Genomic DNA, 16,648 nt, shown 5'->3' with positions numbered 1-16,648 from the left:
GTGCACGCACCGGCGTGCATCTCACAAATCCTTAAAAAGCGTGCGCTGCGTCGTTGTCGTCGTTATTGTGTCATCTGCTTGTTCATGCTTTGAAACTGCACTCTCATTATGAAAAAGAATGCAATTGCACATATCTAAGTTGCACACAAATATCCGAAGGTTAAAGATGCTTCCTCCTCGTCAGACTTCAGTGTAAGATGTATGTTTCATAAACGCAAAACAAGAAATATGTCCAGCTCCAAACCCAGCTCTCCGCAAGCGCTCTACACTTCATTTCACTTTAAGTCCAGGCTCAGCTCCGAGCTGATGAGATCGATCGTACAACAACAAAAGTGCACCATTGTGATGTTCATCATGTACTATCTATGCGTGTTCTATCGTCACTGAACTAATCATAAACAGAAAAGGCCCAGTGACTTGCACTTTTGGTGCTCTTTCATAGGTCCGGCCCACTAGCTCGTAGCTTCGGCTGCATCTGGACTTAAGCTGAAATGAAGTATAGGCATATTTGATGCATGTGACGGCTTCTCCACCACTGAGAAGGAAAAGGAAGACAATACTCTGGCTCCGCCATTTAGTTACTCTAGCATGACCCAGCCAAGTGTCACTTGGGCCGTGCTCCAAATTTTACTCAATCTCAACCCAGAGTGGAGGTCTCGTACCCTGGCGCTCAGAAGCCTGCTCACATCGAGCGTCACTCTAGTTGTTTTATCGCACGATATACGACTCAAATAAGATTTGGAATGCAGCCTTTGAGAAAGCTGCTCACAAAGAGTTCTTGGTGTCTGTATTTCTAAAGGCTTTTGGTTGCAACGGACTGCGCCATGCAGCCTCGTTTGTGATCACTTATGACGGGAGAACACACTGTAGTATTCTGTCGGGCGGTTGGAGAATGCAAAGCAGACAACTGGAATCACGTTGCTCCAGCGGTAACCTTGCGGTTGGTGGCATCGGAATGTGTCCTTGCTGCATAGCGTTCTGCACGCTTGGTACTTCGCATTCTTGAGGAAATAGGTGTGTCACTTGAAGGCTGCACAACGCACTTGGTTGCAACCACTGTTTGGTACTTTGCATTCTCGAGGAACTGGGTGTGTCACTTGAAGGCTGCACAACGCACTCGGTTGCAACCAAACGCGAGCGTGTGAACCTGCCTTTACGATCGGGGTGGAACGTGGCGTAATCGAGCTGCCGCCCGTCCTCTTCTTTTCCGCACAGGACTCGACCATAGTGCTGGGCAGCCCGGGGCCCTACACGTGGAAGGGCACCATCTTCACCATCTCGGCCAAGCGCCTGCTCAAGGACTGGGTCTGGAATGTCAGCCCCTTCCTCGAGGAGGACGCCCCCGTTGAGAAGTACAGCTACCTGGGTCAGTCCGCCTCTGCCCAAGGCCACGTGTGGTCTTCCTTTCGCCTTCTTTTTGCGGGAATTGGGCGATCACTCTAATTAGTACCCTGCGAACAAATGGTGGTGTTTATGCTGGTCCTCTCACTTGTGACTGCTTACAACCAAGCGTCTTAAAACCTCTTAGAATCTTCTACACCGATAGAACACACCATCTATTGGGTAGCCAGCGAACACTAGGCACTTCTGTAACTTTGCTATGTTTTCCGTCTGAATAGGCGGAAGTGATGTGGGTCCACTAGGAGGGAGAAGAGGGTATTGAACCAGTATGAAAGGGTACTAAAAGAAGAAAATGAAATGCGTGAAAATCAACTTTGAAGCTTTGAAACGGAGAATGATCTAACCTACTTGCTCAGTGCGAATGATTTGATCTATATTTAGCTTTGTGGAACAGTCAGCATCAATAAAAAAAAAGATTTGTAGTGCTCGTCTTGATTGTTGGTCTAGGGCTTGGGGGACCCCAACAAGGCCTTCAGGTAGCCCAAAGGGTCTGCAGACCCCCGTTTAAGAACCGCCGCTTTATTGACTCGGAAAACTTTTGACTGTGTTATAAACAACCATTTCTCATAGATACGTTTGATCTCACAAATTTAATGCAAAACCTTCGCTCTTGTAAAATGCAGCTTCAGGTTCACCTCACAGATGGCGCCAGCATGCTCTCGTCGTAAGAGATCGCAACAACTTGGTTGTGAGCAGATGCAAGCTTGTGAACAGGCCTTTGGGACAGTGTTTCCATGGTAGGGTTTGCAGAAGTCATAGTAAAGGCTGGTTCAAACATTTGCTTTTGAGTGTGACTAAGTGCACCATACTCACTTGTGCCTGATTACGAGAGAACATACTGGCTTTACCTGTCTGGTAGCCCTGGAATTAATTCGATTCTGCGCAAATATTTCCTCACTTTTTACGCAGCCCTCTTTTACTGCGGGATTAAAATAATTCTGATAATATAAATGAAAGGTTTTGCAGCAAATGCTGCAAAACATTCAGTTCAGTCATTGGGAGCGTGCGACACCTATGGGAGTGCGCCACTCCACCTTGGCAGCTGGTTGGCAGCGCCACCAGTGACGGCATCCACAATACATCGCATAGCGAAGCGCTGCGCGCTCCGACCCATTCTAATGCGCCTGCAGCCCCTTGGCCACGTCCGTGCCTTCCTGCGACCGTGTTTTTTGTTCACTCCGGAGTAAAGGTTTGGCACGTCGACATTGGAAACCTATTGACAACAAGCGCTGCTCTGTACCTTGCTTCCACCATTCAACTCGTAGGAGTTGCTCGGAGTTTGGGTTCACTCGTATGTCTGGCGATTGTAAGCAGCAACGACGGCAACACACCGCCATGTTTTTCGTTTATCTGCGCTGAAAGGTGCCTCTACAAAGCGTCTGTGTATTCGACGGTCCAGCGATCACTATAGGACGACATTTGCCAGTGCCGGTAATCGATAAAATATCCGTAAGAAGTATTTTTGTTTCTTCTATTATAAGACTGCTCTCTGGCTGATCGGGTAGATGTACTGGAATTGAAATAATCGCTGTGGTTCTCGCCAGCACGTGGTGGGGATCTGTGTTCTCAATTTCCGCGTCTCGCGTAAAAAAAGTTAGCGCCGACTGTGGTCCCGTACATTTTTGTAATGAGCTGTGCTCAGCTAAGCTGACATTGATCAGAAAGTTTGGCTGCTACTCAAGATGTCTATCCCAGTCTGGCCGCGGTCAGTGCAAAATGCTTCTTCTAGAAGCTGCACCGTGGCGCCATTGTCTCGTCGTACGCTTCCAGTACGCAGATGGGAATTGTTCCAGGGTTAATTGATAGATGGCGCCAGTCTCCCGGTGTGTTTTCTTGACATAAGCTGTTTCAAGCGAGAACAGTGCCACTTGGTCCCACTCAAAAGCAAATCTGTGAACCAGCCTAAGGAGACACACCCCCTGGGAGGGTCAACTTTTGAACCCTTGGCTTAAAATTAATTAAATGTACAGGGTAGGCTGGTGGTCATACTAGAGGATGCTTAACAAAATCTCAGGTCTGTCGGTTAAATGGGAAGGAAATTGGAGCAGCTTCTGTCAAGAACACGCCTACATTGTTTAGTTAACCTATCGTCGGAAAACTATCACAATATTCAAGATTTTTATTCGCTAGATATGTAGCAGAATGCCTAAGAGGTCTGGCTATGAAAAGTTTTTTTAAAAAGTCATTTATTTCTATACATTTTCTCTACTGCAAAATTGGTCAACTTTTTGGTTTTTGTGTCTTCGACAAAATGTCAACATTTTTTTTATAAAAGACATGCGTAAAGTGACAAAAACATTTCATAGCTGAATTTCTTGTTAAATTTCAGTCGGGAAAAGTGAAGAACGAGCCTTCCTTGTATTGCCATTATCAAAAGATAAATTGACTGAAATGTAATTTATACCAAAAAAATGGAACGGAGAAAAATGCATTTGAAGTGCTTCAAACCCTACCTTCTCTTTAGCTTCGGTGGACAGAAAATAATTTATACAAAATTAACTTTGCAGGGTAAATTAATCAAACTTTTTGGGAACACTCTCTAGATCAGGGGTGGCCAGGCTGGCCTGGCCTAAGAGCCGCAAACAAAACCACGGAACTTCTAAGAGCCGCGGGGGGGGGGCAAAGGTAACTTTTGTTTAAAGTCTGACTGTACGTATAGGGACACAAGGCTGTACGACTGTACGTATGGGAGTACAAGGCTGTCAAACTGCAAGCTGCAGTGTGCTTTATTCTGAAATCCTTTCTTCTTGTTTTTTGTTTCCTGGGGAAACGCGGAAAGAGGCGAAGGGAAAGGGGGGGGGGGGTCCCCTTACGAGGGATCCGCGAGCCGCACTTGGACCAGCAAAGAGCCGCATGCGGCTCGGGAGCCGCGGTTTGGCCACCCCTGCTCTAGATGTTGGTGGATGTAAATATAGCATTTTTCAAAAGCAATTTTTTTTGCAGAAATTTTTTTCTGGGTAGTGTCTCGCCTTAAAGGTTAGAAGTCCAAAACCTGTTAGTGATTGGTTTTAAAATGTAATGACATCAATTAAAAAAATAGCGCAGTTGTTTGTCCAAGTATCTTGAGGTCATAGGTTTGGTTCTCTTTGGGAAGTGCTCAATATTTCCTTCTTTCTTCTCAATTAAGTGTTCTTTTGTGCTGATCTTTTTATTTATCGATTGATTTACTCTTGAGGTACATAGTGCATTACATAATGGAGTGAATGACAAAAAAAAAAGATGGCATTTAAGTTAACTAAGGGTGCTGTTAGTAAGAGATTGTGTAAAAAGAACAATGTTACTGATTGCATCAATCGAAGTGGGAAGGTGGTTCCAGTCATGGGATGTTTGAGGTCTGAATGAGATGTTGAATGTGGGAGTGTTAATGCTCGGTATGGCCAACCTTATAAATATGATATCTGTCACGTCGCATCAAGCTTTTCTTGAGGACCCAGCTCTTAAGCACATTCTGCATTAAAACCTATTGCTCTAATGATGTGCCTTTCCAGATCATTCGGGACAAAACGTGCGATCCTTTCAGAGTTCCATGCTCGGGCGAGCGGTCGGTGACGACACTCGCTTCCTTCCGTACGCAGGCATGTCGGTGACGTCCGGGCGGTTCTTCCACAACCAGACGACATTCGTGGCCGGGGCACCACGCTCCAACGGGACTGGAAAGGTGGTCTTCTTTGACAAGGACAAGGCATCGACCAAATTGCACACGGCTCTCATCCTCGACGGAGAACAGTTCGCCTCCTCCTTTGGATACTCGCTCACGTCTCTCGATCTCAACAGTGACGGGTGGGGATCGCCTCTGCTTGTTTTCTTTTTTTTTTTTTTGCGCTTGCCCCTTTCTTTTTAAAGTGTGAAATGTTCCCTTTTGTAATGAACTCGCAAAGACTGCCAGTTTTTGGGTTATCTGTACCACATGTTTCCTTGCACTAGAACGGAGCTAGTCTCTGCGATAGTTTGGCTCGTCTAGTAAGCTTTTAAAATAAAAATAAATGCGGAAAACAAAGAAGCATGCTTCTTAACACTCCTGTAGACCTCATGTCAGTTGACAAATCACTGGGGAGGGGCAGTTACATAGTTTTTATGTCTCGAAGCACTTGGGAATGCAGGGAAAGGAGTACTGATCACATTCCTTTTAGACCAGTAGGTGTTTATGGAGCTCTGTTGCCATTTATGGAGCACTCTCGTTGTCGGAAGAAGGCTTCAAAAGATATCCGTCACCTTTGCTGCCAAAGACAATGCCTATAATTTTATTGTTAGAAAGACCATGCTAAATGCTCAGTGCTGCCATCTTTTTCCAAATGAACACCAAAATTTAATAACAAAAAATAAACAAAAAAGAAGCTTAAATTAACAAAAAGCCACCATCTGTTGGAAATATATCCATCTTGCACAACAATTTTGCGTTGTGTGCCATCTATGAGCAGCGTTAAAAACCGCTCGTATCTGTAGCCCAGCCATTTTCCAGCTTCCAAGTACATTTCGCCTCTCAATCAGCTTCCCCCGAGTTGTTTACTAGAAATGTCTAAAATGTACAGGGGGCAATCGCCCCCTGTTCCGTCACCGCTGGTTGGGAAGCACAGTAGCTGTTCCCTCAGATGTTGTTGCACTGCAATACGGCGGTGTCGTGCAAGAACGGCGTGTAACAGAACTAAATGGCGTTTTTTAACATTTAGGTCAGTAGGATTGTGTGAATATTCAAAATTTCGAATAGTAGTTTCGAATAATACACTATTCGATATTCACTTCAACACCATTCGCATTTTTCGAAGTGTTGATTGCAGCTGGTTACCTTGTTGAGTGCGCTTCTTACCGAGCACCGGTGCACTGCGGAGAAGCAATACCCGCGGAAGCGAGCTCTGCGGGTGTTGCTTCTCTGCATTACATCTGTGCTCGGTAAGAAGCGCACTCAACGGGGTAACCCGCCACGATAAACATCTGGAAAAGTATGAATATCACAATTGCGTGCTTGAAAGAAAAGCATAAATTCAAAGCGGGGTGGTACACGCACGGCGGCTGTACCGTATTTACTCGCAGAATGAACGCACTTTTTTTTCTGAAAAATCGATGCAAAGTTTGGGGGGGGGGGGGGGGGGGGCGTTCATTACGCGAAGTAACATTTTTGCCTCCGTATTTACTCGCATAGTGAACGGACCTTTTATCCTGAAAAATCGAAGTAACTTCTTGTCTCTTTGCGCGCGGCCGCCCCGACCCCGTAACCAAACTAAACTGTGCAAAAAAAAACTTTTTTTTTAGTTTCTTGTTTGTTTGTTTTTTGCCGTCTTTCGCAAGCTGTTTTGTTTGCTTAGGCGAGGGCTCTCCGCTTATCTTTCTTATCACCTTGCGCGCGACGCACGACCCCCGTAACCAAACTGCGCTGTGCAAAAGAAAAAGCTCCTCTTTTTTTTGTTTTATCTCAGTTTCGTGGGTTGTTTTTTTTTTTTTGCCGCCTTTCGCAAGCTGTTTCGTTTGCTTAGAGGGCTCCTCCGCTTTTCTTTCTTACCTCCTTGCGCGCGACCCCCCGTAACCAAACTGCGCTATACAAAAAAAAAATAAAAAAAGCTTTTTTTTTTTAATTTCGTGTTTTTTTGTTTTTGTTTTTTTCTTTTTTCCGCCTTTCGCAAGCTGTTTCGTTCGCTTAGAGCGCTTCTCCGCTTTTCTTTCTTACCTCCTTGTGCGAGGCGGCGCGCCAACCCTAAGTCCAGACTGCGCTGTGCAAAAATAAAAAAGCTCCTCCATGTTGTTTTTTTTTCTTGCTTCCGTTGGATCTTTGCAAATTTTTTTAACGCCTTTTGCAAGGCGTTTTGTTTGCCCACGCTGCCCATGCATTGGCGACCCCGCTGCTCCAGGATAGAAAAGTGCGTTCATTTCGCGCGCCAGGGGGTAAGGGGTCAAAATTTTGACATCCGAGTTGGGGGTGCATTTATATGCGAGTGAAAAAAAAGTCGAAATTTTGAGAGCCGACTTGGGGGTGCGTTCATTACGCGAGTGCGTTCATTATGCGAGTGCTTTCATTGTGCGAGTGAATACGGTATTTGAAAATAAATAGAAACTTTGTGAATGCGTATATCTACATTGTAGTAAAATTTTCAAAATTAAACTGACTGTTATGCAAGGCAGACATGCCCTTACAACCTGCGTTCAGCATGCGCAATTCATTCTTTAACTCGAGATTAAAGAAAGAATATTTTATATAGCAAAATTTGTAAATTCACTCAATTGGGTATAGTTGGTCATCTCTATAGGATTCATTTTATGTCAAATCCGTCGTTTACTTGCCATCCCGAGACACCAGACCTCAGGTCACAGTTCAGCAATATAGATAGATTAAACTTGGCTTATAAATGAACAAGTGGAACAACCTTCACAAGTTTAGCTGGGTTTTCGTCTGAGCATTATGATTATGCAATGGTAGTGAAAGACGTCGAAAAACTATTCAATATTTGAGTCTAAAATATTCGGCCACAACCACTATTCGCTTCGAATTTGCTTCAAACTCAAAATACACTATTCACACAAGATTATAAGTTAGTAATCAATTTGATGAATTGTTGATTGCTGCTAGTTCGAAGGTCAAATCGAGTATGCCTTCATTTGAATTTTATATTAGAAAGCCTGTATTTCCTGCGTTTTCTCATTCCTTTATATCAACGCATCTCTGGCTACAACATTGCTGCTAACATTTTGTCTTTGGGGGGAGATTGTACTTGTCGATATGAGGTCTCAGTGACAGTGTCTATGACAAAGGTGCCACTTCAATTTCATTGAAGAATGTCTAAACAACAGACCCTTTTTAAAAGTCCGTCAAGGAACATTGGTGGTCTCTATCTCTTGGGCATTTGATTGGATTCGACTCCTCACCAAACGCTAACGCAGCACTTGTGTTTAATGAATACTTGGAGTGTGTGCCCAAACAGTGGCTGACTCTGATAGCTGGTGCAAGAGCTACTAGATAGTGTGCACCTTTGAAAAGGGTCTATGGCATGAGCTGAGATTCAACTTGAGTTTCAGTTGAGGAAGGGCACTAACATGCTAAAGAGTTGCTTTTGTTTTTTCAGATTCATCGACCTTGTGGTAGGCGCCCCATTCTACCACGGGAAAGGCGAAGGGGGTGCCGTTTACATTTACATGAACTCGAAAACGGTCAGTCTCATTGCATTTACATTTAAATAAATTAACTGTTGCTCTGTCCTTAAAGGGATACTCCGCCATTTCTTCATGGTCCCCGATTTGCTTGAAATTTTGCTAAAGTCGCCAAACAACATTGTCAAAATAGTATCCCAAATATTAGGTCAAAATAATTTTTTTTCACGAAGTTATTGAATTTACAATTTTGGTCCTCACCATGTTTTTCAAACTGAAAGTCTCTACTGGCAACAACGAAAAAGTGACATCAGTGGAAGTGCAGGGGTTCACTCTTTGGAGTGTAGAATTTGTTCCCAACTGATTCGAAGCAGTTTCATGGTGGCAAATGAATGCTTTGGAAGCTCGCCCCAGTCCCCGCGCTCCAGCACGGAACAAATGATTGGCATATTGTATTTTTTAGACTGCTCACTCGACTGGCAAGCCTGCCCGCCACTGACGTCACAACACTGAAAAGTGCGGGTATATTTGAATGTTGGTTTTTTCATCTTTTTCATTTGCCGATTTCGCTATAACTATTATGAATTTCGCTATACTAAATAGCATACCAGAAAGGGTGAAGGCCGGGGAGTCAGAAATTATGGTTAGTTGAGATAGCTCAAAAAATCGCTGGAGTGCCCCTTTAAAGGGGTCGTAAAATGATTTTTCAACTTTTTCCTTCTTAGTTTTCCTCCTCAACTCACTAATCACTCATTGTACCAAACAGTTTAAAACTGAAAGGAGGGACTTTCATCTTGCTTGGACACTCGTTTGTGTACCCGGACACCACCATTTTATCTCTAGAAGATTAGCCCGTCGCTCAAAACTCGAACAAACGTTGCTTTTTCCACTTCGTTTACCCCAAAGCTGACAGTGCTATGGAAGCTACGTGCTCGTTGGGCCAGCTGCACTTTTGCCATGTGATCACGCTTCCTCGCGCATACGCCCGGCAAAGAATGAGGTCAGGTAATGAAAGGGAGGCGGCTGATTGGCCGCCTTCCTTTTATCGCATAGCCTCCACCACAGTGTCAGCTTAGGGGTGAAGGGAATAAGTGAGGTCCGGTGTCGTGTGACATGCGTTTAGGCCGGGTGACATGCTTTAGGTACCGTGGATGTATCGCAGTGAAAAGGCAGAGAGCTTTCGAAGGGAAGGAGGTACGAAGTAGTCCGCTGTGTCTTAAAATTTTCGTACCAAAGGTCAGGCTTTCGGCTTTCTACCTTCCTTCTTTTAGCCCACTCAACGATATGTTATTAGTAAAATCCCAATCTAAATTCATTTATCCCTGCCCAAAATTTGTTTCAACAACCCTTGAAAAAAATTTTTTTTTTTTTTTTTTTTTTTTTTTTTTTTTGCATTTGAGGTTGAGGTTTTAAATATTGGTATGTAAATCAGTTGTATCAAAGTTTCTGCTTGATAGCTGGAGTCGCTGGTTTTTTCGGGTTATTTTAGTCTCTAATCTTTTTTTGGGGATATGCCAATATATTTTCAGCCTATGTGTACAGTCAGATTTCTTTAACAAATTAGTCTCCAAATGAGTATACTGGGCTCCCAGCCTAACCCTTATAATTAGTGGGCTTGCATTACTGCTCTAAGAAATCAAATCAATGAAAGTTTTGATTGAGGAGATGTGTGGCACTTATTGAGATCTGTTTGGTCTCTCGAGAAATGCACCCGAGTTAACCACTGTTGCAAAATATTGTTGGGGATGGAGAAGGATTGACAAACGTAAAACTGAAAATAAAGGTTTAATTGGCGAACTCCTGCCAGAAACAAGAGAGAGAGAGAGAAGGAGTGTCGGAAAAACAGAAGCGAGCGTCGAGGTGTCCGTGTGACACCTGACTAGGGCGAGACTTTTGGCAAGGCCACACTGGCCTCCTTATTTTTTACACTCGATATCTCAAACATTTGCCATAGAATGTTTGAGATTTGGGGTATTGGTAAACACAAACCTTCTAGAAGTGTGGAGTAGCATTTCCTCTCGTCCATGCACGTGACAATATCACTCTTCAAGTTTAATGGAGATGTATATGTAGGAGTTCAGTACCACCATTGGCTGAAACAGCACAAATATGCCACTACATGAAAGTACTGTTTCACAGACTTGATTTTTTGTGCTAGACCCGTAGAAGTAAGTGATTCGTATAACGAAGTTTATAAAGGTACCTAAACAAGTACTTTTAAAAAAAATATACTTAATGTATATTTTTCTGATACTTTCAAGGTAAGCATGTCTCGAGACTGCAGGTGAGTGAAGGATAACGTATAAACGAAACGTCTCACTTTTTGTGTAGTATGCTACGGCATGTGTCTTTTCGTCTATATGTCACCTTTTGCTTACTTGCAGTCTCGGGGTCGTGTTATCCTCAATTTTCACCAGCTCCTTCGCACCCTGACTTTGTGTTCATTAAAGCATACATCCATTTTCATTGCATATATGTATATATATATATATATATATATATATATACTTGTGTTTTGTTAAAGATCAGCATGCAAGCGAGAGGGCTTTATAAATGTCTGTATTGAAATGTCCTTATACTTTTAAAGTACAATATGTCTGTGTGCGTAGTTCAACTGAGTGCATTTCACCCGATGTAACTTTACTTTTCTTTCAATCAAAAATGCGAAAGTTTTACTTTTTGCTTTAAGTATTTTTTGTGAGTAGTTTGACCATATTGTCTGAAAAAGGTCAGTGCTTGTGTGAAGCCAAGGGGGCCCGTTCCACCTTTTCAGGGCATCAGCAAAGCCACCAAGCCGATCAAGCTGGTCGGGAAGGACGAGTCTAGGTTTGGCTTTGGCCTGTCGTCAGCCGGCGACCTCAACAAGGACGGGTTCCCAGGTTAGCTTTCTTTGACTTTTTTCTTTTTACACCCAGATGGGCCAAAGGCTGGTTCACACATTTGCATTTGCTCGCAATCAACTTCTTATTTCTTACGATAAGAGGGCATGCTGGCACACTGGCGCCACCTTTGAGGTGGCCCTGAAACTACATTTGTCTAGAGCAAAGGGGTAACTGGCGGTGTTCGTGGACCGGTCATCCAAGGTTTTCCCAGAGGGGTCATCGGCATGTTTGCGGCAAGAGCTCCCCGGGCTTTCAAACGCGTCGAAGCTACTGCGATTTTTAGGGGGTGGGCGACGTTTGGGAATTTCATTAAAATAGATATTTCGCCCAAAAAGGTGGGTGGGCGATAGTTTGGGCAGAAGCGTTCTCTCGGAACTTTACGGTAAGTGCCTTAAATTCTCTCGATTTTTTACAACGTGAGAAGACACTGGCACCATCTATCAAGTAGCTGTAGAACGTTTGGGATTTATGAGTAATCCTTATCTTTTTTGGCCATCATTCTTTTTTTATTGGCTCGAAAAACTCGACAGTGTTATAACGGCCATTTGTCATAGACAGTACATACATTTGATCTCTCAAATAGTGCAAAACCTTTGCTCTAGCGAAATGCAGTTCCAGGCTCACCTCATCGATGGTGCCAGCAGGCCAGTGTGTTCTCTGGAGAGCCTACATTAAAGACAGTTTCCAACCGCTCGATTAAGGTCACATGGTTTATCTATAAGGTTTCAAAGCATGAACAGACAGGGACAATAGAAAATAACACGAACGACAGGGACAAGGCGCTACTCTCAGCTGATTTATTGCAAAACCGTTCAACGCTTATATGCATGGACAAATCATCTACCGTTTACATTTCAAACAATGCCAACAGCCAATAAAATACTTTACAGACACGCATCTAGATATGTCACTTCTTTATCTAGTAGGCTAACAGTAGGTGCTTAGTTGCGAGAAAGTTTATATAGGACAATCAGGACGCTGTTTTAATGACAGGGCAAGAGAACACAAACTATCTAAGCAACAATTCGGGAGGTCATCTGTCTCAGCATTGTAAGCGTTGTGGCTGCGAACCACTTTTAGAGTCAACGACGTTCTTAAAAAAATCAAAAGAAAAAACAGAGCGGGAGATTATAAAGGCTTTCTTTATTAAAATGAGGAATGACAAGTGCATCAGTGTGCCATCTGTTAGCCTACTAGATAAAGGAGTGACTTATCTAGATGGGCGTCTGTAAAGTGTTTTATTGGCTGTTGGCATTGTTTGAAATGTAAACGGTAGATGATTTGTTCATATATGCGTTGAACGGTCTTGCAATAAATCAGTTAAGAGTAGCGCCTTGTCCCTGTTGTTTGTGTTATTTTCTATTGTCCCTGTCTGTTTGTGCTTTTAAACCTTACACCTACCATGGACCAACTAGCCTAAACCAAAGTTTTAATGACACATAGTTTATGAGCGACGTTTGCATTGCGAACTACAAGGAAGTGCCAAAAGTGTCGATTCAGCCTTAACACTCGTGTTAAGAAAACTCTCTGGCTGACAGCATCACCGGTAAAAAAGTGGGAAATCAAACATGTTTTGTAAATTACGAGCTTTTAGCTGCAATTATTCATTTTCCAGACCTTGCGGTTGGAGCTCCGTACGAAGACGGTGGGGGAGCAATCTACATTTACCTGGGCTCTGCCGACGGGATCGTCAAGGAGCCTTCCCAGGTGAGCTGGAAAGTAGTTTATATTTATTGCACTAGAATAAAGTGTCTTCATAAAACAGAAGCTGCCTTCATTTACTGTAGGGAAGATTATCTTCGAAAAATCTGCCTGATTATTTATTTCTAATTATACAACTTTTGCCAGGATGCCTGGCTCCGTAAAAAGCATCCACAAGAGGCGGAAGTGCCGGAATGTTTTTTTAATGCAGTACATCAAGGTCGTTTGATGATAGACATGTACCTTAGGAAGAGTAAATTCTTTAGCTGATGCGCATTATAGTCGGTTTTTAATCGCAAAGCTCTGTCGGGATCCTCGCAATTTGTTCCCAGCCATAATGCGCAGTGGCACTTGGAATCCTTACGAAGCCGAGCACCAAAATGGCACCCGACTCTCGAGGTTCGAGAATGGCTGCCAATAAAATTAATGTGGCCCAAGGAGGGAATGCACATCTCATTTTCAGCACTGCAATCTGTTCGTTGCCGTGCCTCGAAAGAAATGTGTGCGTTCTCCTCAATGTCTACCGTAGAATACAGCGTACAGTGTAGACCGCATATCACGTATGTCGCGGGAGTCTCAAAAATCCGCACTATAAGCAGTACCGCGCTATATCCAAAACATAAAGTTTTCAGGCCAAAATACATGCCATGAGACAACCATTGTAAAAGAATTTATTTTATGTTAGATGAAAAATAAAGCTTAGTTTGAGGAAAGTCTTTATTTCACCAGACTAGTACACTTCCCTCTCAAGTGCGTCACACATTTTGAAAGAAATGAGTGACTTTTGCCTCCCGCAGCCTTTTAACGGTGTCGCGGAGTGAGGACGGACGTTGCGAGCATTGAGGATTGCTAACCCTAATCACTTTTCTCCGGTGATGAAAACGTGTGAAAATTTGCATTCTTTATACGGTACGCACATGAAATGCTCCAAAGAAGGCATGAAATGCACGCATGAAATGCTTCGAATAAGAAATCCGGGCGATGTTCGAAAACACAAATGCTTAGAAAGCACCACTGTAGTCGGAGTAAACGAACACGACGACACGGGCGTTTCTGCCGTCTTGAGAGTGCCGCCACGACATCTCCGCACGAGTAGGTGGATCTTCCCTTCTGGTACGTGCTGGGTTATCATAGCGACACACAACGAAAATTCACAGTCAAGGATAGCGCTTTTACGCGGTATGATGAGCTTCCACTGCTTCCACTACGCCGTCGACGTCGACGATCACAACCGACGCCATGTTTGCGGATAGAAGCAGCCAGTCCGCGACCGGCATGCAACGCGTGCAAACGGCTGGTTGGGCCATGACCAATGGTCTCGCCAACGCCTTGCGCCGTGAACGACACGTGCGTGCGTCCCTCCGTCGCTATGGCAACTGAAGCCTCTCTCTTCGCTTCTCCCCGCTTCTTCGAGCAACCTCCTTGCCATCCTTGCCCCCGCAAGTGCCGCTTGCGGCTAGCGCCGTTATCTGGTGTCGTACAGGGAAGCGTGCTCGCTGCACCAGTCGGTCGGCGCACTGCTCCAGAAACCGCACTATAACCGGTATTTCCCTTCGCGCGCCTCCATTTTAAGTGGTATGTAATTACATGGAGTTCTACGGGAGGCGAACCGGTAGATTAAAAAAGCCGCGTTATACCCGGTCCTGCACTATAAGCGGTTACGTTGTAAGTGGTCTATACTGTATCTGCCCATTCCACATTAAGCACCCATTACCACATTTGTAAGATCTAAGTGAATACGCATGGTACATTTATATCTAAAATTGATGACTGGACAAGTGCCCATCCCCCATTTTTTTGCAATTATCTCCGAAGTTTGAGTGGGCGCTTGCCCGGTATATTATGGTATTATGAGTATGGGGTTTGATGTTTTTGCAGTTTGTTTTGTTGATTTAGGGGATGTTTTTTCTAGCTCTATATTTTACCGGAAACCCAATAGTAATTGGCGTCGCATAAAAAAAAAAATGTGTATCATGGCTTTGGTTAGGAAAACAAGACACAGGTGTGAGATTTCTCAAGTTGAAGGAAACAAGTGCGGTACCCGAATGCTTGGAAGACGTTGCGGTGCAGGCTGTGCTCTGGATCAGCGGAAAATAAAGCCACGATAAAGATTTTTTCCCGCTAAGCTTGATTTTTTCTGGAAAAGCTTTCGTACAGGGATTTTGTTTTTCACGATTTTGATCGAACCGGCGTGGAAGTTAATTTTTGGGATTAACCTACAACCGGTATAATAGTTGCAATGCAGAATCCTAGTGAGGAGTGTGCACGCAGACCTGGATTGCTCTGTCCCTCGTCCGAGTAAACATGGTTCGTCACTTGCCGCGACAGGTGATAAGGCCGAGCGACCTGCCGAAACCACTGAGCTCCAAGCTGACCACGCTGGGCTACTCCCTTTTCGGTGGCATGGACCTGGACTCCAATGGCTACCCTGACCTTCTGAGCGGGAACTATGAGTCGGACAGTGTCATCCTCTTTCGGTGAGACTTGCCGCCGTTCTCATCAACCCTCCATTGCGCCTTCCTTGGGTCTAAAAAGCGAGCGAGTTTGTCTGCCTTTTGTGTAGAGGGTGCAGTGATGTCACAGTGCCAACCTCTTGTCGGAAGATATACACATTTGCAGGTACAGCCTCGGGGTGCCGCCATCTTGCTGGTTCGGCACGTCATAATCTGATCCCGACGACTTTGTCAAGTCGTCGTAATGGGATGATTACACACCCAAGCGTGCTCCAAGCGAGCAAGATGGCGGTGCCCTGAGATCGCACTTGCAAATCTGTACAGAGTGCGCTCGAACGCACCGCCGTCTGCTAGACGCGGTTTTCCTGCCTTTTAGATGGCTGCCAGAAATTTACTGGTTTTTCAAAAATGAGGACTCGGCCTCGAGAAGGGGTAGAGAAAGGACTTCGATTGGTAGTACATTGTTTTTATATGTTTTATGGACTAACGACTACCAGATGCACTACAACAAAACAAAGGGTGCACAACTAAGGTTTTGTTTGCTACTCGCCAAAGAAAATATCATCTGTGGGAGCTGGGCTCAGTTGCACACATCGTCCCTCTGCTTTCTGCGCCTCCTCTCGTGCTTGGAGAGATCCATTTCGGTCATCTTGCTCGTCGTATAGCTTGTGCTGGAAGAGTACCCTCTGGTTCTTGAATCAGCCTAAGGAAAGCCCTTTTAACTCCTGCCAGTAAGTCCGAGGATATGAGAATTCTGTATATTTGTGAGCAGAATATTTGCAGCAGCCTCGTTCCCTGTCAGAATTTGTTTTTTTGGTAGGTATTTAAATGACTGGCAGACGAGAAGCCCACTGACTGTTGTTTCACCGTCCACCCTGCAGGTCCCGTCCCATCATCGACATCAGCACGAGCGTGAAAGGCAAGCTGACCAACATTGACCCCACCGTGCCCGGATGCCCCGAAGACCTCCGCAGCCCTTACGTCTGGTGGGTGCACCTGTTCCGTTCCAGTCATTGGACCCACCGAACGAGCTACGCGTCGGAGCAGCATCGATGCCGCGGCATCTACCGTAACATCCCGAAAGAGGTCCACCTAAAATTGAAAGCATTTCGGGTGAAAATAAGGAGTAAACTAACT

General features: G+C 44.5%; 1 protein-coding gene across 1 annotated transcript in view; it reads left to right on the top strand.

Moving 5' to 3' along the window:
* Window positions 1-16,648, top strand: part of LOC8052228 (integrin alpha-PS1) — a 231,228-nt gene that overhangs the window by 184,397 nt on the left and 30,183 nt on the right. Inside the window, exons 5-11 of the mRNA XM_040208078.3 lie at window positions 1,216-1,366; window positions 4,977-5,181; window positions 8,451-8,535; window positions 11,249-11,354; window positions 12,973-13,064; window positions 15,387-15,535; window positions 16,393-16,497. Coding sequence (XP_040064012.1) covers window positions 1,216-1,366; window positions 4,977-5,181; window positions 8,451-8,535; window positions 11,249-11,354; window positions 12,973-13,064; window positions 15,387-15,535; window positions 16,393-16,497 — 893 coding nt within the window. The remainder of the gene's footprint in view (window positions 1-1,215; window positions 1,367-4,976; window positions 5,182-8,450; window positions 8,536-11,248; window positions 11,355-12,972; window positions 13,065-15,386; window positions 15,536-16,392; window positions 16,498-16,648) is intronic.

The sequence above is a fragment of the Ixodes scapularis genome, unplaced genomic scaffold (genome assembly GCF_016920785.2).
Source record: "Ixodes scapularis isolate PalLabHiFi unplaced genomic scaffold, ASM1692078v2 PGA_scaffold43__4_contigs__length_2004386, whole genome shotgun sequence".
NCBI classification, from domain to species: Eukaryota; Metazoa; Arthropoda; class Arachnida; order Ixodida; family Ixodidae; genus Ixodes; species Ixodes scapularis.
This window is presented reverse-complemented; position numbering and strand designations above follow the sequence as displayed.